At 48.3% G+C, this 15,655-nt stretch overlaps 1 protein-coding gene across 1 annotated transcript in view; it reads right to left on the bottom strand.

The window, feature by feature from the left end:
• Positions 1–389: 389 nt before the first annotated feature.
• Positions 390–15,655, bottom strand: part of STAB2 (stabilin 2) — a 159,059-nt gene continuing 143,793 nt past the window's right edge. The window contains exons 62-69 of the mRNA XM_004269450.4: positions 14,110–14,275; positions 13,859–13,965; positions 11,228–11,347; positions 10,303–10,443; positions 7,827–7,934; positions 6,788–6,916; positions 5,690–5,806; positions 390–909 (exon numbers count right to left, since the gene is read on the bottom strand). Coding sequence (XP_004269498.2) covers positions 859–909; positions 5,690–5,806; positions 6,788–6,916; positions 7,827–7,934; positions 10,303–10,443; positions 11,228–11,347; positions 13,859–13,965; positions 14,110–14,275 — 939 coding nt within the window. The 3' untranslated portion in view covers positions 390–858. The remainder of the gene's footprint in view (positions 910–5,689; positions 5,807–6,787; positions 6,917–7,826; positions 7,935–10,302; positions 10,444–11,227; positions 11,348–13,858; positions 13,966–14,109; positions 14,276–15,655) is intronic.

Raw genomic sequence — 15,655 nt, 5'->3', positions numbered from 1 at the left:
TACCTGCCTCTGTCATGTGTTGTGTGGACATGTTTTCATTTCTCTTGGGTCTGTACCTAGGAGTGGAGTTTCTGGATCACACGGTAATTCTGTGTTTAACTTTTTGAGGAGCTGGGGGCCCCATTTTACATTCCCACCAGCAGATCAGGTGGGATCCAGTTTCTCCACATCCTTGCCGATACTCGTTATTGGCTGTGGTTTTGAGGATGGCCATCCTAGTGGGTGTGAAGTGGTATCTCAATGTGGTTCTCATGTCTTCTTCACACAAGCAAACAAAACAGAGTTAAGAAAGAAGCGTTCCTAAGGCAGATGGTGGCCAATTGAAAAGGCCCTAAGAGGCCCCAACAAATTGGTTTTACCTTCAAAGTCTGACCCCTCCTGTGGCGAACGGTCGCTTTGTTTCCCAAAACGCTGGATCTGTTTCATTGACTTTATTCTGTAACCAATACGTCAGCACATTTCCCGTGCCAGACACTGTGCTGGGTGCTGAGATATAAAGACGAATAGGGAGGTCCCTGCCTTGGGGAGCTTACAGTCTAATAGGGAAATAAGACAAGGTCACTAGAGCGTTGGTCACTAAAGGGACACGGGAAGGACAGAAGAGAGTCAGGGAGGGAGCAGTCTCCGTGGGTTGGTGGGTGGATTTAACATGGTCCCTCACCCACAGAAACAGAGTAATCCCCCAGATCAACCAAAGAGATGAGGTACGGCTTGAGTGTTTCATACTCTGAAATGTTAAAGGACCTTACTTTTCCCACAGGCAACTGGGGCTGAGGATTCACAGTTGACAGCCTTTCTGAGGCAGCGCCAGGGGCCCAGGCGGTGGGAGGTGATGTCTGGCTGGGGCAGGTCCGGCCCTCACAGTGCCCCCAGGGGGTCAATGCTGTCCAGCTGCTGGTCTTCAGGGTCCTGGAAATGAGAGGTCTGTGAGCCACGCAGAGGGTGCAGGCCTTCTGTTTGTGAATCCTTCCGGGTCGAGCATTCTTATGGCTACTGGTCTGAGGCCTTGATGGGGTTCGGGACACGCCACCCCCAAACAAAGCACCTTGGCACATTAAATGTCTTAAACTGAAGGAATTTTTTAAAAATGGCAGAAGCAGGAAGGTCACTCCGACGCCCCTGCCCTACCCCCTTGCCTTTCTTTCCTGAAACAGGTAACAGAATTCCCACGTGAAAGATGCCCTCCCTGTACCAGGAGGAAAGAAGACACCACCACAGATGGGGAATCAGGGGACTAAAATCTGTACAAACAAACCTTGTTCACTAACCCTTATCTTCCTAGTGACTTCACCATTCACTACCCCTAGCGCCAAACCTCTTTCCCTTGTCAATTCCTCACACATCATCTATTGTCTAAAAGGTACAAAAGCTTCCTCTTCTGGTCCCTCCTTTGGGTCTTTGTTTTCTCCTGAAGGCTCCCACGTACAGGTAAACATTCAAAAAAATGTACATGCTTTTGTCCTGTGAGTCTGTCTTTACCAGTTTACTTTTCAGGCCCAGCTAGGGATCTTAGGAGGGTCAAGGAAAACTTCTTCCTCCCCTACAGCCTAAAACATGATTCTTCCCTCAGGGCCTCGTGGACACACGTGTTGGGAGCGAGCCTGGCTTCACACTGCTGTCCCACGGCTCATGGCATGGAGGTTAGGGCCCTGTTCCGGGTGCAGTCTCTGCTGTTTGAAGGTGTGTGGCCCTGGACAAATCATTTGAACTGTGCTGTAGTTTCCTCATCTATAAAGAATCCTAGTAATAGTTACCTGACAGGGAGGTGTGAGGATTAAATTAGATACTACATTAAGGAAGATTAAAAAAGCACCCCACAAAAGGTGGCTGTTACTCTGATTACAAAAAAAACTTTCCAGTTGAACATTCATCCTGAACTAGGGTCTAATCAGAAGCCACAGTCCAGAGGCAGCCACTCTGAACCGTCTGCTGTCTGTGGCTCTGATCAGCACTGAAGTTTTGTTAATTCGCATCATGGATGTTCATGCTGTCTAGATTGACTCCAGATAGTCTATAGGCAATGCCCGCTCCCTCAGTATAAAAGGCATGAGAATCAAGCACACTTGGGGCTGGTATCCTCAGCTTGGGATTCCCATAACTGGAACATTTCTGCCACCTGGTTGAATGAGAAGGGTTGAGCTGACCCCTGCATCTGGGATACTCTCTCACCTGCCTCCGGCGAGTCTTTCATGCATGGGGCTCATGGAGAGCATTGAACAGGATGTGTAATTTTTCCCCCTTGCTTTTAAAATGAGGTTGATTTCAATATCACAAGGCTTACAGAAATAGACTATTAGTAGATGCAGTTTAGCTGAACTTGCCCTTGCAATTTGGACTGGAAACTTTTACATGGGTTTGATTGAAAAAACAGGATTTATGATCTGGTTATTTTTCAATATTGCAGACATATTAAATCTACCACAGGCACTAAGAACCATGGGATATTTGCATTTGGTTCACTGCAGAAAAATAGTAACAAATGTTGCACTCTACACGCTTACAGTGGTGCAATAGAGTACTGTAATGTTTCAGTGCCAACTTACAGAATTTCAATACAGCTCCTGCCCCGTGGAGTTGGGGTGCGTCACCCTCCCGAAGTGGATGTGCTCACCACCGTGTAAGCTCTCTGAATCCCCTACTATTGGGACTTTATGGACGATGATGGGAGTAGAAGGATGGGAGCTCACCTCTTCTTATGAAAACACCAAAATCGCAACTAACTGCTGAACAACCATTGACAAAAAAACACTGGAACCTACCAAAAAAGATATCCTACGTCCAAAGACAAAGAAGAAGCCACAGTGAGACGGTAGGAGGGGCACAATTGCGATAAAATCAAATCCCATACCTGCTGGGGGGGTGAACCACAAACTGGAATATAATTATATAGCAGAGGTTCTCTCATAGGAGTGAAAGTTCTGAGCCCCACATCAGGCTCCCCAGCCTGGGCGTCTGGCAATGGGAGGAGGAGCCCCCAGAGAAACTGGCTTTGAAGCCCTGCAGGGTTTGATCGCAGGAATTCCACAGGACTGGGGGAAACCAACTCCACGCTTGGAGGGTGCACACAGGACCCAGGGGAAGAAGCCGTGACCTCATAGGAGCCTGGGCCAGACCTACCTTCTGGTATTGGAGGGTCTCCTGAGGAGGCGGGAGGCGGCTGTGGCTCACTGCGGGGACAAGATACTGGCGGTGGTAGTTCTAGGGAGTATTCATTGGTGGGAGCCCTCTTGGAGGCCGCCATTTTCTCAACCAAGACATGACGCCACCCAACAGCCTGTAAGCTCAGTGCTGGGACGCCTCTGGCCCGACAACCCAGAGGGTGGGGATACAGCCCCACCCATCAGCAGACAGCCTGCTTAAAGCCTTCCTGAGTGATAAACACACCCTCTGACATGGCCGCGGCCACCAGTGGGACAAGACCCAGCTCCACCCACCAATAGGCAGGAACCAGTCCCTCCCACCAGGAAGCCTGCACAGCCTCGCCCACCAGGGGGCAGACAGCAGAAGCAAGAAGAACTACAACCCCGCAGCCTGCGGAATGGAAACAGCAATCACCCAAAGTAAGACAAAATGAGACAGCAGAGGAATATGTCCCAGATGAAGGAACAAGATAAAACCCCAGAAGAACAATTAAGTGAAGTGGAGAGAGGCAATCTACCTGAAAAAGAATTCAGAATAATAATAGTAAAGATGATCCAAGACCTCAGAAAAAGATACAGATCGAGAAGATACAAGATCGAGAAGATACAAGAAATGTTTAACAAGGACCTAGAAGAACTAAAGAACAAACAAACAGAGATGAACAATACAATAACTGCAATGAAATATACACTAGGAGGAATCAATAGAATAACTGAGCTAGAAGAATGGATAAGTGGGCTGGAAGACAGAATGGTGGAATTCACTGCTGCAGAACAAAATAAAGAAAGAAAAATGAAAAGAAATGAGGACAGTCTAAGAGACCTCTGGGACAACATTAAATGCACCAACATTTGCATTATGGGGTCCCAGAAGAAGAGAGAGAGAAAGGATCTGAGAAAATATTGGAAGAGATAATAGCTGAAAAATTCAGGAAAGGAAACAGTCACCCAAGTCCAGGAAGTGCGGAGAGTCCCATACAGGACAAACCCAAGGAGGAACATGCCGAGACACATAATAATCAAATTGACAAAAATTAAAGACAAAGAAAAAATATTAAAAGCAGCAAGGGAAAAGCAACAAATAACATACAAGGAATCCCCATAAGGTTATCAGCTGATTTCTCAGCAGAAGCTCTTCAGGCCAGAAGGGAGTGGCATGATATATTTAAAGGGTTGAAAGGGAAGAACCTACAACCAAGAGTACTCTACCCAGCGAGGATCTCATTCAGATTCGATGGAGAAATCAAAAGCTTTGCAGACAAGCAAAAGCTAAGAGTATTCAGCACCACCAGACCAGCTTTGCAACAAATGCTAAAGGAACTTCTCTAAATGGAAAAGAAAAGGCCACAACTAGAAACAAGAAAATTATGAATGGAAAAGCTCACCGGTAAAGGCAAACATACAGTAAAGGTAGGAAATCATCTGCATACAAATATGATTATCAAAACCAGCAATTATGAGGAGAGGAGAGTGCAAATGCAGGATATGGGAAATGCATTTAAATTAAAAGAACAGCAACTTAAAACAATCTTGTTTATATATAGCCTGCTATATCAAAACCTCATGGTAACCACAAACCAAAAATCCACAATAGATACACACACACACGCACACACGCACACACACACACACACGCACACAGGGATTTTTTGGAGGCTTCCTCACATGGGTATGATTGATTATTAGCTCTGTTTCTAGCCCCTCTCTCCTCTTTTAAGGGTGAAGGGTGGGGCTGAGAATTCCAACCTTCTAATCATGGCTTGTCTTTCTGGTGACCAGCCCCCATCCAGGAGCCCACCCAGAAGATCCTCATCAGAACAGAAGATGCCCCTAGTGTTCTTATCACTTAGGAAATTACAAGGGTTTATGAGCTCTGGGGCAGAGACCAATATACATTTTCTCTTATCTCCCTCCTAGCTTCTCAGTCCAGACCCGGTAATAAATTACAGGCAGGGCGGTGTCTTCCACATTCAGCGTGAATGGGGTGCCCTGCCGTGGGGTTAACGTCGGTGGAGGTTCCGTCTAAGCGCAAGCGTCACTAACTCTAGAAACAAGTGGTCCTTTCCTGGAAGACCAGAGCAGAATATGCTCCCCGAGATATAAAAGACCTTATCAAAGAAGCGTAGCTCCTATAGCAAGCCGCAGCTCTGACAACAGGCAAGAGAGTCCTGGGCAACATTGTAAATGTTGAAGCAGTTTTATGTCTTAACTTTGCGCCTGCTGCCTCGTCAATGTTTGTGGCAGAATTTGGCCCAGGATTTCTTCTCCTTGTGACCTCTCACCTGGTCACGAGGTAGCGGTTGGGCAACCCCTAGTTCTCCCCTGCCTCTAACTGTTGGATGCCTCTGCCGTCCACCCAAGAGAGCTCAGAATGCTACACAACTACACGGCTTCACCCAGCTCACAACACTCGATTTTAGGCTTGTTGCCGGGAGACACGTTCTAGTAGTGAGATTTCTTGGTGCAGAGCTTTCCACTGAGATGTGCTGAAAGACATCGTTCCCCTGCACCCCAGCTGAACCTGCTCCTAGATAAAAACACACACTCACCATGAAGGGGTCGTAGGAAGGTTCTGGGGTTGCTGAGGCTGTGTTCTCGTACATGGGGTTCGAGATATTCTCGGGCTGCTGCTTGCCGAGAGCTGCCACGTCGATATCCTCTTCCGACTGCTCGGAAAGACAAGCACAGGGCTGAGCACCACCAAGTCCCCGAGGCAGGAGTGTCTCATCAAAACTGGGGGGTAAAGCAAGCCACCCCCCGCCCACCTCCGGGAGCTTTTTCCTTTTCCTTTTATTGAGATCTGACTTACATATAATATCACGCACCAATCTTAAATGTTCAGTTCAATGACTTCTTAATACGTCCCCCCAGGTATGACCACCACCCAAGTCAGCATATAGGGCATCTCCATCCCCCCCAGGAGGTACCCTCATGCCCCTCGCCCACCAATATTCGGTCCCACCCAGGGTAACTGCTATTCTGACTCCTGTCACCTGGAGTGGTTTTGCCTGTCCTTGAACTTAGCATAAAAGGAGTCATACAGCACGTGCACTTTTGCTAGATGTGATGTTTTATAAATCATGTATATGGTGCTGATAAATACACAGGCTATCTGCCAGAAGGAAGTGACCTACTGCTTGGGGGCTGCTGGTAACCCTGGTCCCCAGTGTCTCCCCAGGGTCACCCCACCATCAGCCGAGACCCGCTGACCTGGATGTGGGCTCAGCAGTTCAAAGAGGGCCAATGTGTTTCCCTGGCTGTGGCGTGAGGCCCCTGGCTGTGTAGGTCCCTACCCTGTCCCCACCCTCAGTCAGCCTCGAAGCTCCGATCAGTCCTGGTGGGTGCCTGTCTCGTGAATCCTCCAAGGTGAGTGGCCTCCTGGGCCCCTGGTGAATTTGCCTCCAAGCCAGACCCCTGGCACGAAGGGCCATTGGCAGCGCATCACCCTCCTCCGTGTCCTGTCTCGGCCAGGAAGAGGGCCTTGGAGCTGCCACTGCTGCTCTCTTAGGGGCAGAGGCCCCACCCAGGAGACGGGGAGTGTGTGCCAGGCGCCCAGCTGCCGGTGAGCTCTCTGAAGCAGCCCAGAGCCAGGGGCTGGGTTTCAGAGAGGACCCCCGTGCCCATGTTCCCATTTGTCTCCATCTTACCTCAAAATGCTGAAAGCCAATTGTTCTCCGGTTTAATCGAAAGTAAGAATATGCAGCCAAAGCGATGGCTCCAATGACCAGGATGATGGCAAAGAACATGCCCGTTCCCAAGCCAGCGTGGCTTGAAGTCTGAACACAGAAAGGGGAGCGGTTGGTACTCAAAACTGTGACTTCCCCAAAGAGGTGTGCTTTCTGGAGCCTACCCCATTCTGGCTGGCCTGAGGCATCTTGGTACCAGTTGGGATAAAAATAATGATAAAATTGTTAACATGTATCTAGCCCTTACTATTTCCAGGGTCTGTTCTAAGCCCCCTTACACAAAATAATCCATTTAAATGTATAATAACACAAAGAGATACGAACAATTTTTATTGTTTCCACTTTCATACGGGAGAATGGAGACACAGAGCGGGTAAGCACTTGCCCAATATCACACAGCCTGTGAGTGGTAGAGGTGGGCTTTGGAAGCCAGCCTGGCTTTGGAACTTATGTGCTTAACCACTAGGCTGTGGAACTTCCCAGCAGCCAGCTGTGCTCGCCCCTCCCTCATACTTTTAGAACAAAGTTAGAATACTAACATCACCACCACCAACGAACCACAGCCGACCAACTCTTATATAGCATGTACTATGTGCCAGGGACTGTCTTCATTATTTTATATTAACTCGCCCTCCCAAGAACCCAGGGAGGAAGGCATTACGACCTCGATTTTGCAGATAAGAAAAATGGGGCTCAGTGATGTTCTGGGGCTTGTCTAAGGTCAGGATTTTCACTCCCTTTCCAGTGGTTTCTCCATTGGCCCATCCTGCCCTTTTCATTCAGCAGATATTGATGGTGGCAGGTGTTATGTTGCTAACACACTGGAGGGGGGGGGTGGGATGCAACAGGGCCGGCATCCCTGAGGCCAGCTGCCGTGGATGGGGGAGGCGCCTCCAGTATCTGGAGGAGGGGTGGACAGGGCTTCCGGGAGTAGTTTGCTTCTTGGGGAGTGGACATTGGGATTCCCCCTGGCCCCTCACCAGGAACCCTGGATACTCACCACTGGGGTGGGAGGTGCTTTTAAAGGCCTGGAAATGACATGAATCATCCCATTGGAGGCAAAGATGTCCCACTGCAGAATGGCTCTTCCATCAACGAACCTGGTCTCCTAGGGGAGATGAGAAGAGGCTGGTGGAGATCTCTGACCACCTGACTCTTACTCTCCATGTGGGCAGCCCTTTCATGGAGGTAAGTTGTCCAGTTTTCCCTGAGGTCGTGGCGCCTGGGCTTCAGGCCAGTCCTCACTGACAGGTAGCATAGGACTTGCGCTCACCCTCTGGACAGCCCAAAACACATTAGTAGCTCTTGTGCCAATTAGCTGATCTAAGAGCTGCAGAGACCCCAGGAGGTCATTCTGTCCAGCCCACTTGTTTAACAGATGAGAGTTCAGAAGGAAAATGGTATGTCCAAGATCACCCAGGTCGTAGGTGGCAAATCCCATGCCTCTGGATTCCAGATCCACTGCTGTGAACATCACACCACACTGTTAGAAAGGGATTTTAAGTGATCTAATTCCTTGCTAATCAAAGTGTGCTCCACTGGCTTGTGGCGTGGACAGTCACCTGAGAGTGCTTAGAAGTGCAGAACCTGAGGCCTCACAACCCACCCACTGAATCACAACATGCATTTGCACAAACCTGTAGGTGATTAAAATGCATAGTAAAGTTTGAGAAGCACTGGTCTAAACTACTGATCGTCGGTAATAAAGATCATTTATTAGGTAAAAATTAAAAGTAATTCATTTAGCTCTTGCTACATGTCAGACACTATTATCACACGTCGAAAGACTTGAATCACTGAATCTCCATAAAAGCCTATGATTTGACAAAACTGCAATGAGGTTTCACCTCACACCAGTCAGAATGGCCGTCATCAGAAAGTCTACAAATAATAAATGCTGGAGAGGGTGTATCCAGCAATCCCACTCCTGGGCGTATATCTGGAGAAAACCATAATTCGAAAAGATACACGCACCCCAATGTTCATAGCAGCACTATTTACAATAGCCAAGACATGGAAGCAACCTAAATTTCCATTGACAGATGAATGGATAAAGAAGATGTGGTACATATATACAATGGAATATTACTCAGCCATAGAAAAATGAAATAATGCCATTTGCAGCAACATGGATGGACCTAGAGATTATCACACTAAGTCAGGCAGAAAGACAAATTTTATCATATGTATCACTTATATGTGGAATCTAAAAAAATGATACAAACGAATTTATTTACAAAACAGAAACAGACTCACAGACAAAAAACAGACTTATGGTTAATGCAGGGGAAAGGTAGGGAGGAGGGATATATTAAGAGTATAGGATTAACAGATATACTCTACTATATATAAAATAGATAATTAACAAGGACCTACTATATAGCACAGGGAACTATAGTCAATATTTTGTAATAACCTATATGGGAAAAGAATCTGAAAAAGTATATATATAATTGAATATATATATAACTGAAGCATTTTGCTGTACTTCTAAAACTAACACAACATTGTAAATCAACTATACTTCGATTAAAAAATGTATTTTTTTTTTTTTTTGCTGTATGCGGGCCTCTCACTGTTGTGGCCTCTCCCGTTGCGGAGCACAGGCTCCGGACGCGCAGGCTCAGCGGCCATGGCTCACGGGCTCAGCCGCTCCGCGGCATGTGGGATCTTCCCAGACCGGGGCATGAACCCTCGTCCCCTGCATTGGCAGGCGGACTCTCAACCACTGCGCCACCAGGGAAGCCCTAAAAAATGTATTTTTAAAAAAGCCTATGATTTGAACATCATGGTTGTCATGGTCACATTACCACCACCACTATCACTACTTCTAATATCACTACCACCACTATCATCCCCACCATCATCATCAGCATCAACACACCACCATCATTAACATCACCATTATCAAAATAATATCACTATTATTACCATAATTATCATCATTACCAACATCATTAACACCACCATTATCAAAATATCACTATTACCACCATCATAATCATCATCACCGCTACCACCACCACCATCATCATCAACATCATTAACACATCACCAACATCCCTGCTTTTCAGATGAGGAAATTGGGACACTGAGAAGTGAGATAACTTGTCTAAGTTCCTAGAGCTAGTGAGTGGCAGAACTGGTTTTCATACGAGGGTCATTTGACTTGAAGGCTCACATGTTAACACCTAGGATAGGCTGCCAATCTGACAGAAATAAGGGCAGAGAATCAGACTGCTTTAAAATGGTTTCATTTAAAGCTGGTTCACCAGCTTCTGGGGCTGGCGGTCACCAATGGCTTATTTCCCAAAGGGTAGGGGTATGTTCTGGTGTGCAGCTAGTACCGCTAACTGCAGCTTTGGAGTTTACTTTCACATTATAAGAATTGCCATCTGTTAAGCACCTACCCTCTGCTAGGAGCTTGGCATATATTATCCCCACTTCCCCCTATAAGCCCAGAAGACTTTTCATACCAGTTGGCGCTGGTCCTGGCTGGAGGTGATGAGCAGCTGGCTTCCCAGCCTAGTGTGCAGGATGGTACCATTGACAAGGTCATTGTAAAAAAAGACGCTGACATTGGCGAGATGGTGCTCGATGTCCCGCCCAGACAGAGTCTGAGAGCAAAGAAGAGACACGAAAACGGTCTTTAAAGGCCAAGCAATATTTTCTCCTTTTAATGACAAGGATGACCCAGGGAAAAATCACTTCGCAAAGCCTTGGTTTTTCTGCCTCCACTTGGAAAGTCATTTTTATGGTCAAGGCAGAGCTTCCCGGTGGTGTCCTGGGAGGAATGGGTCTTGAGTGGGTAACAAGTGAGCAGAGCTATGGCTTCTCTCAGCCCTCAGTGGGGTCTGGGCTGTCAGAGCCCGTGGGTGGGCTGAATAAACACTGCCAGTTCCTCTGTGTGCCGTGACATGAAAAAGGTTGATGTAGTAGATCAGTTGCCCCCATGGCCCTGGTTCTTCACCCCTCCCCGTATCCTTGCCCTTAACCACATCATCTGAGGGCCTCCCACTCTGACTTTGGGCTCAGCCACATGACCTGTTGGGCCAGTGGCATATTAGCAAATGTGACCAGACAGGGGCTTAGAAAGCACTGGCAGGACTGGGCTTGCTCTCACCACAAGCCCGGGCTAGCCTGCTGGAGGACGAGAGCCCTGCGGAGCAGAGCCCCAGACAAGCCAGCCTAGGTAACCTGACGGCCAGCCCAGCTTAGACACATGAGCACGCCTGGCCTAGCCCGGAAGAACTGCCAGCTGATCTACAGATGTTGGAGCTACATAAATGTGTAGCCACTGCATTCTGGGATCGTTTGTAGCATTGCACTATTGTGGTGATAGACAACTGATACTGTCTAGAAGCGCTAGCCTAAAGCACAGACATCAGGAACCCAACTCACCTCATTTTCCCCCAGCCCACTGTTCTGTGGCACAAAGAGGGTGCTTCGGATCGACAGGTCAGTCAGGTGTTTCAGAAACGCCCGGCCTCTGGCTGAGCTGTTGGAATAGGCCAGCACTTCCTGGGGAGAGGAAGGAGGTGGTCAGACGGGTCAGCCTGGTGTGCAGGGACTGGGGTGGCTGGAGAGGGTAGCATCACCCCTCTGGGAATATTCTTGCTGGTCGTCCCAACTCAGGCTGCCACTCGTCCGCTCTTCTGTCTGACTGCCCCTTGAGAAGACTGTAGGAGGAGTTTTCCTTTCCTCAATAAATCCTCTGGTCCCAAGTCACAGCCAGATCACAGGCCATTCTCAACACGACAGCCCGTGTGGTCTTTGAAACGTTAAGTGAAATCTTGAGTCTCCTTTTGTCAAAACCCTGCAAGGGCCCCCACTTCTCCCAGAGGAAAAGCCAAAGTCCTTACAGTGGCCCGTGAGGCCCAAACCATCTGGACTGTTGCTCCTCTGACCCCGTGCCTGGCTGTCCTCTCGCTCACTCTGTTCCAGCCACACTGGCCTCCCTGACGTTCCTCAAGCTTGCCCAGCACTCTCCTGCCTTTCATCCTTTGCCTGGTTGTTTCTTCTGCCTGGAAGATTCTTCCTCCAAATCTGCACGGTTAACTTCCTCTCTTCTGTTCACACTTCACTCACGTGTCACCTTCCCACTAAGGCCTTTCCTCATCACTCTATGCAAAATGGGAACCCTGGGCTTCCCTGGTGGCGCAGTGGTTGAGAGTCTGCCTGCCGGCGCAGGGGATGCGGGTTTGTGCCCCGGTCCGGGAAGATCCCACATGCCGCGGAGCGGCTGGGCCCGTGAGCCATGGCCGCTGAGCCTGCGCGTCCGGAGCCTGTGCTCCGCAACGGGAGAGGCCACAGTGGTGAGAGGCCCGCGTAACGCAAAAAAAAAAAAATGGGAACCCTGTGGTTCCCCTTACCCTCCCCACCCCACCCCCCATAGCCTAGATCATCTTCTAGCTTTCAATACTATTTATTTATTTATTCTGTTTATTGTTTGTCTATTTTGTTCACTGATATATCTGAAGCACTTTGTAAGTACTCAATAAATACTCACTGAACAGATTTTAAAAAGTCACACTACCCAGTTCAGCTTTGTCATTGTGCAGAGAGTACCACTGACACCCAGAGAAGACAATTTGCTGAAGGGCACATAGCCAGTGAGTTTTGTTCTACACCGTCTTTTCTCTGAGATGCTGTCACAAGCCAAGCTCCCATGCAGCACAAATACTGGTTTGGGTGTTTACCTTTAGAGTGTTTACGGTAACGCTGAATTTTTAGACGAGTTAGGTGGATACCTTTGGTCTGTGGAAAAAGGCTCACCATTGTGGGGTCCTTGGTTTAGCTTCTGCCCTGCTCCTACAAGCCCTATACTTATGCTCAGTCCCCTCTCCTTGGCTCTGTCCTTGACCTTGCTAAGCCTCAGTTCCTTTATCTGCAAAATGGGAATAACAGCAGAAGTGACTTCATAAGGTTGCATAAGGATTTATTCCTTCTAGCAAGTATTTATTGAGCACCTACTATATGCCAGCCACAAGGCAGAGAAAATCCTTTCCCTTATGGAGCTTATGTTCTATGAACCAAGTGAAAAGGGCCCCGAAAGGGCTCAGTACAATGCCCCGTGCGAAGGAAGTGCGTAAGAAATTTTAGCTATTGTTATTAAAATTATTAGCTCAGTTCTTTCATCAGTCAACACCAATTCCTTCTCTAACAGGGGCTTTCTCTTCATTGGACGTGACTTGTAGAATATTAAAGTGACTTTAAGTGCAGTGCAGGAATTCCCTGGCGGTCCAGTGGTTAGGACTCTGCGCTTTCACTGCCGAGGGTGTGGGTTCGATCCCTGGTTGGGGAAGTAAGATCCCGCAAGCCGCATGGTGCAGCCGAAAAGAAAAAAAAAAAAAGTGCAGTGCAAAATGCAAGCTGACCCCGTGTGGCGAATCTGGCTCACTGGGCGACCACCAGGTAGACTTAGCTAACTGTGCCTACCCTGCCCACAAAGATAAAAGAGCATCTTCCTCCTCCAGGGCCGACTCTGAAGCTGCTGTAGTTGCACACAGAGATAAGAATACCAGCTAATACCAGTACAGCATTTTGCATCTGCTGGCCACAGGGCTAAGCACTTTATAAATATTAGGTCATCTCTTTATCACAGTGCCCCTATGAGACTGGTGCTATCATCATCTCCATTTTACAAATGAGCAAACTGGGGCTCAGGAGGGAGAGTAACTCATGTAAGGTGATGCACCAAGTGGCAAACCTAAGCTTCAGACTCCGGCAGTGAGGCTCAGTGTCCACGCCCTTTCGAGACTTTTTTTTTTTTTTTTTTTGGCTGCGCCACACGTCATGTGGGATCTTAGTTCCCTGACTAGGGATTGAACCCGCGGCCCCTGCATTGGAAGCGTGGGGTCTTAACTACTGGACCGCCAGGAAGTCCCTTTTTTTTTTTTTTTGGTCAGTGTCCATGCTCTTAACTATGACTGTGAACCTCTGTCTTCTTTGAAGGACTCCCCTCTCTAATACCTGCTTTGAGGCAACCCCTCCACCCCAAGGCGAAAGCAAACAGACATGGCACATACATACCGTCAGGAAGTTTGTGAGCGAGGGGAAGGACATCAGGACCTGCAACAGATTTCCACTGCACGAGAAGCCATCTCCCACGTAGCCTGCCTTGCAGGTGCAGTTCACATCTGGAAGGCAGGAGCACACGGGGGCCCGCCCCAGTGAGGCAGGGGCCTGGGCTGCCCCATCTCACCTGGGAGGTCGGCTGGCCAGGCTGAGGATTGCTCAGCAGCTGCATGGCCTGGAATCTAAAGTGGCGTGTGGGCCGTTACCTTTCATCCGGTAGCAGAAGACATCCCACATTTCACTCTTGTTGTTTCTTGTTCCGTAGTCCACTATCCCAACGATACCAGAGCCACAGTTCTGGGAGGAGTAGGATGTGGGGTAGGCTACTCGCCCACTGTCCAGCCAGCCTGCTGAGCAGAGGTGGTACTTGGCCTGTAGGGACACAGATGTGGCCATGGGTCAGCTGTGATTTCATATTTGTTGTGGAGTTCTTTGGGTAACGTCTGACTCCCGCATCAGACTGAAAACTCCATGGAGTTTGGAATTATGGCTCATTTTGCCTATTGTACCCCGTGCCTGGAACATAGTAGGTGTTCATTAAATTTTTGTTGATTGAGCCATTGGATGGATGAAAGTGGTGCCTTCTCTTTCCTGTAGGTGCCCGGGTCCTTCACACTCATTTTTCTTCCCTCTGCTCTCGAGAAAGGATTTGCAATCAGCTATTTTTTCCCTGGGTGCAAATTCTTCTGCTTATGGGTTGATAGAACTGTAACCGATCATCAGTCGTCATCCTCACCATCACCATTCACTGTAACACTTATTGAGAGCTTATTCTGGGCCAGGTTCTGTTGCAAGGGCTTTTCATGTGTCAGCACCTTTCACACTTATATCAACCCTTTGAGATAGAAACTTAAAAAAAACCTCTATCATATAATTGAGAAAATAGAGGCAAAAAGGGTTAAGTAACTTGCTCAAAGTCATACAGCCAGCGAGTAGCGGAGTTGAGATTCACACCCATGCAGTCTACTCCAGAGCTCTTAATCTTAAAAACTGAGTTCCTACTGTGTGCCAGTCACTGTACCATATTACCTTTAGTCCTTATACAAACATGCCCGGTGGGACAGAGGTTTCAATGGCTTGATCAAGGCCATACAACCAGCAAGCAGGAGAAACAAGAAATTCTGACCCTCCAAGATGCTGGGTCCTGGCATCAAAGGCTTTGCTCCTTGGTAAAGAAACGTCAGGTCTGAGGATCTGGTAGTGATGGAGGTTGGAGGGCAGTAACATCATCCTGATGGACAGTGGTCTCCTCTACTCCCAGTGAGCAGTCACTAGCAGGTCACTCAAAGTCACTGACCTTTCCTAATTGGCTTCTGGTTTTAGAGGCTAAGAGAGTAGCCCTGACCAGAGCTCCATTTCCTCCCTGGCTGTGGCTGAGAGCTGGGGCACTTCCCATGTACTCCCTTCACAGCCCCTCCAGACAAAGAAAGCCCCGGCTATTCCAGAAAACTCAGCTGCTTTGTGGGTTCAGGGAGACCCTAGGCTTGTGATTAACTGATCTCTTTCTGGTTTCCATCTATGAGGTACACACTCCCAGTCTGTGCCTCTGCCTTGGTGGTTGAATGTCATGATCGAGAGCAGACTTTTGGAGTCAGGGGTACGTGGAATGCTGGACCTGCCACTTCCTGGCTGGGTGACATTGGGCACATTACCTTTCAGAGCCTCAGCTGCCCTATCTGTAAAAAGATAGGAATACCTACCTCTGGGGATGTTGTAAGAATGGACAGTAATGTCAGGGAAGCACCCCACACT

The sequence above is a fragment of the Orcinus orca genome, chromosome 11 (assembly GCF_937001465.1).
Source record: "Orcinus orca chromosome 11, mOrcOrc1.1, whole genome shotgun sequence".
NCBI lineage: Eukaryota > Metazoa > Chordata > Mammalia > Artiodactyla > Delphinidae > Orcinus > Orcinus orca.
Note: the sequence above shows the minus strand (reverse complement) of the source record. Positions and strands in the feature narration are given on the sequence as shown.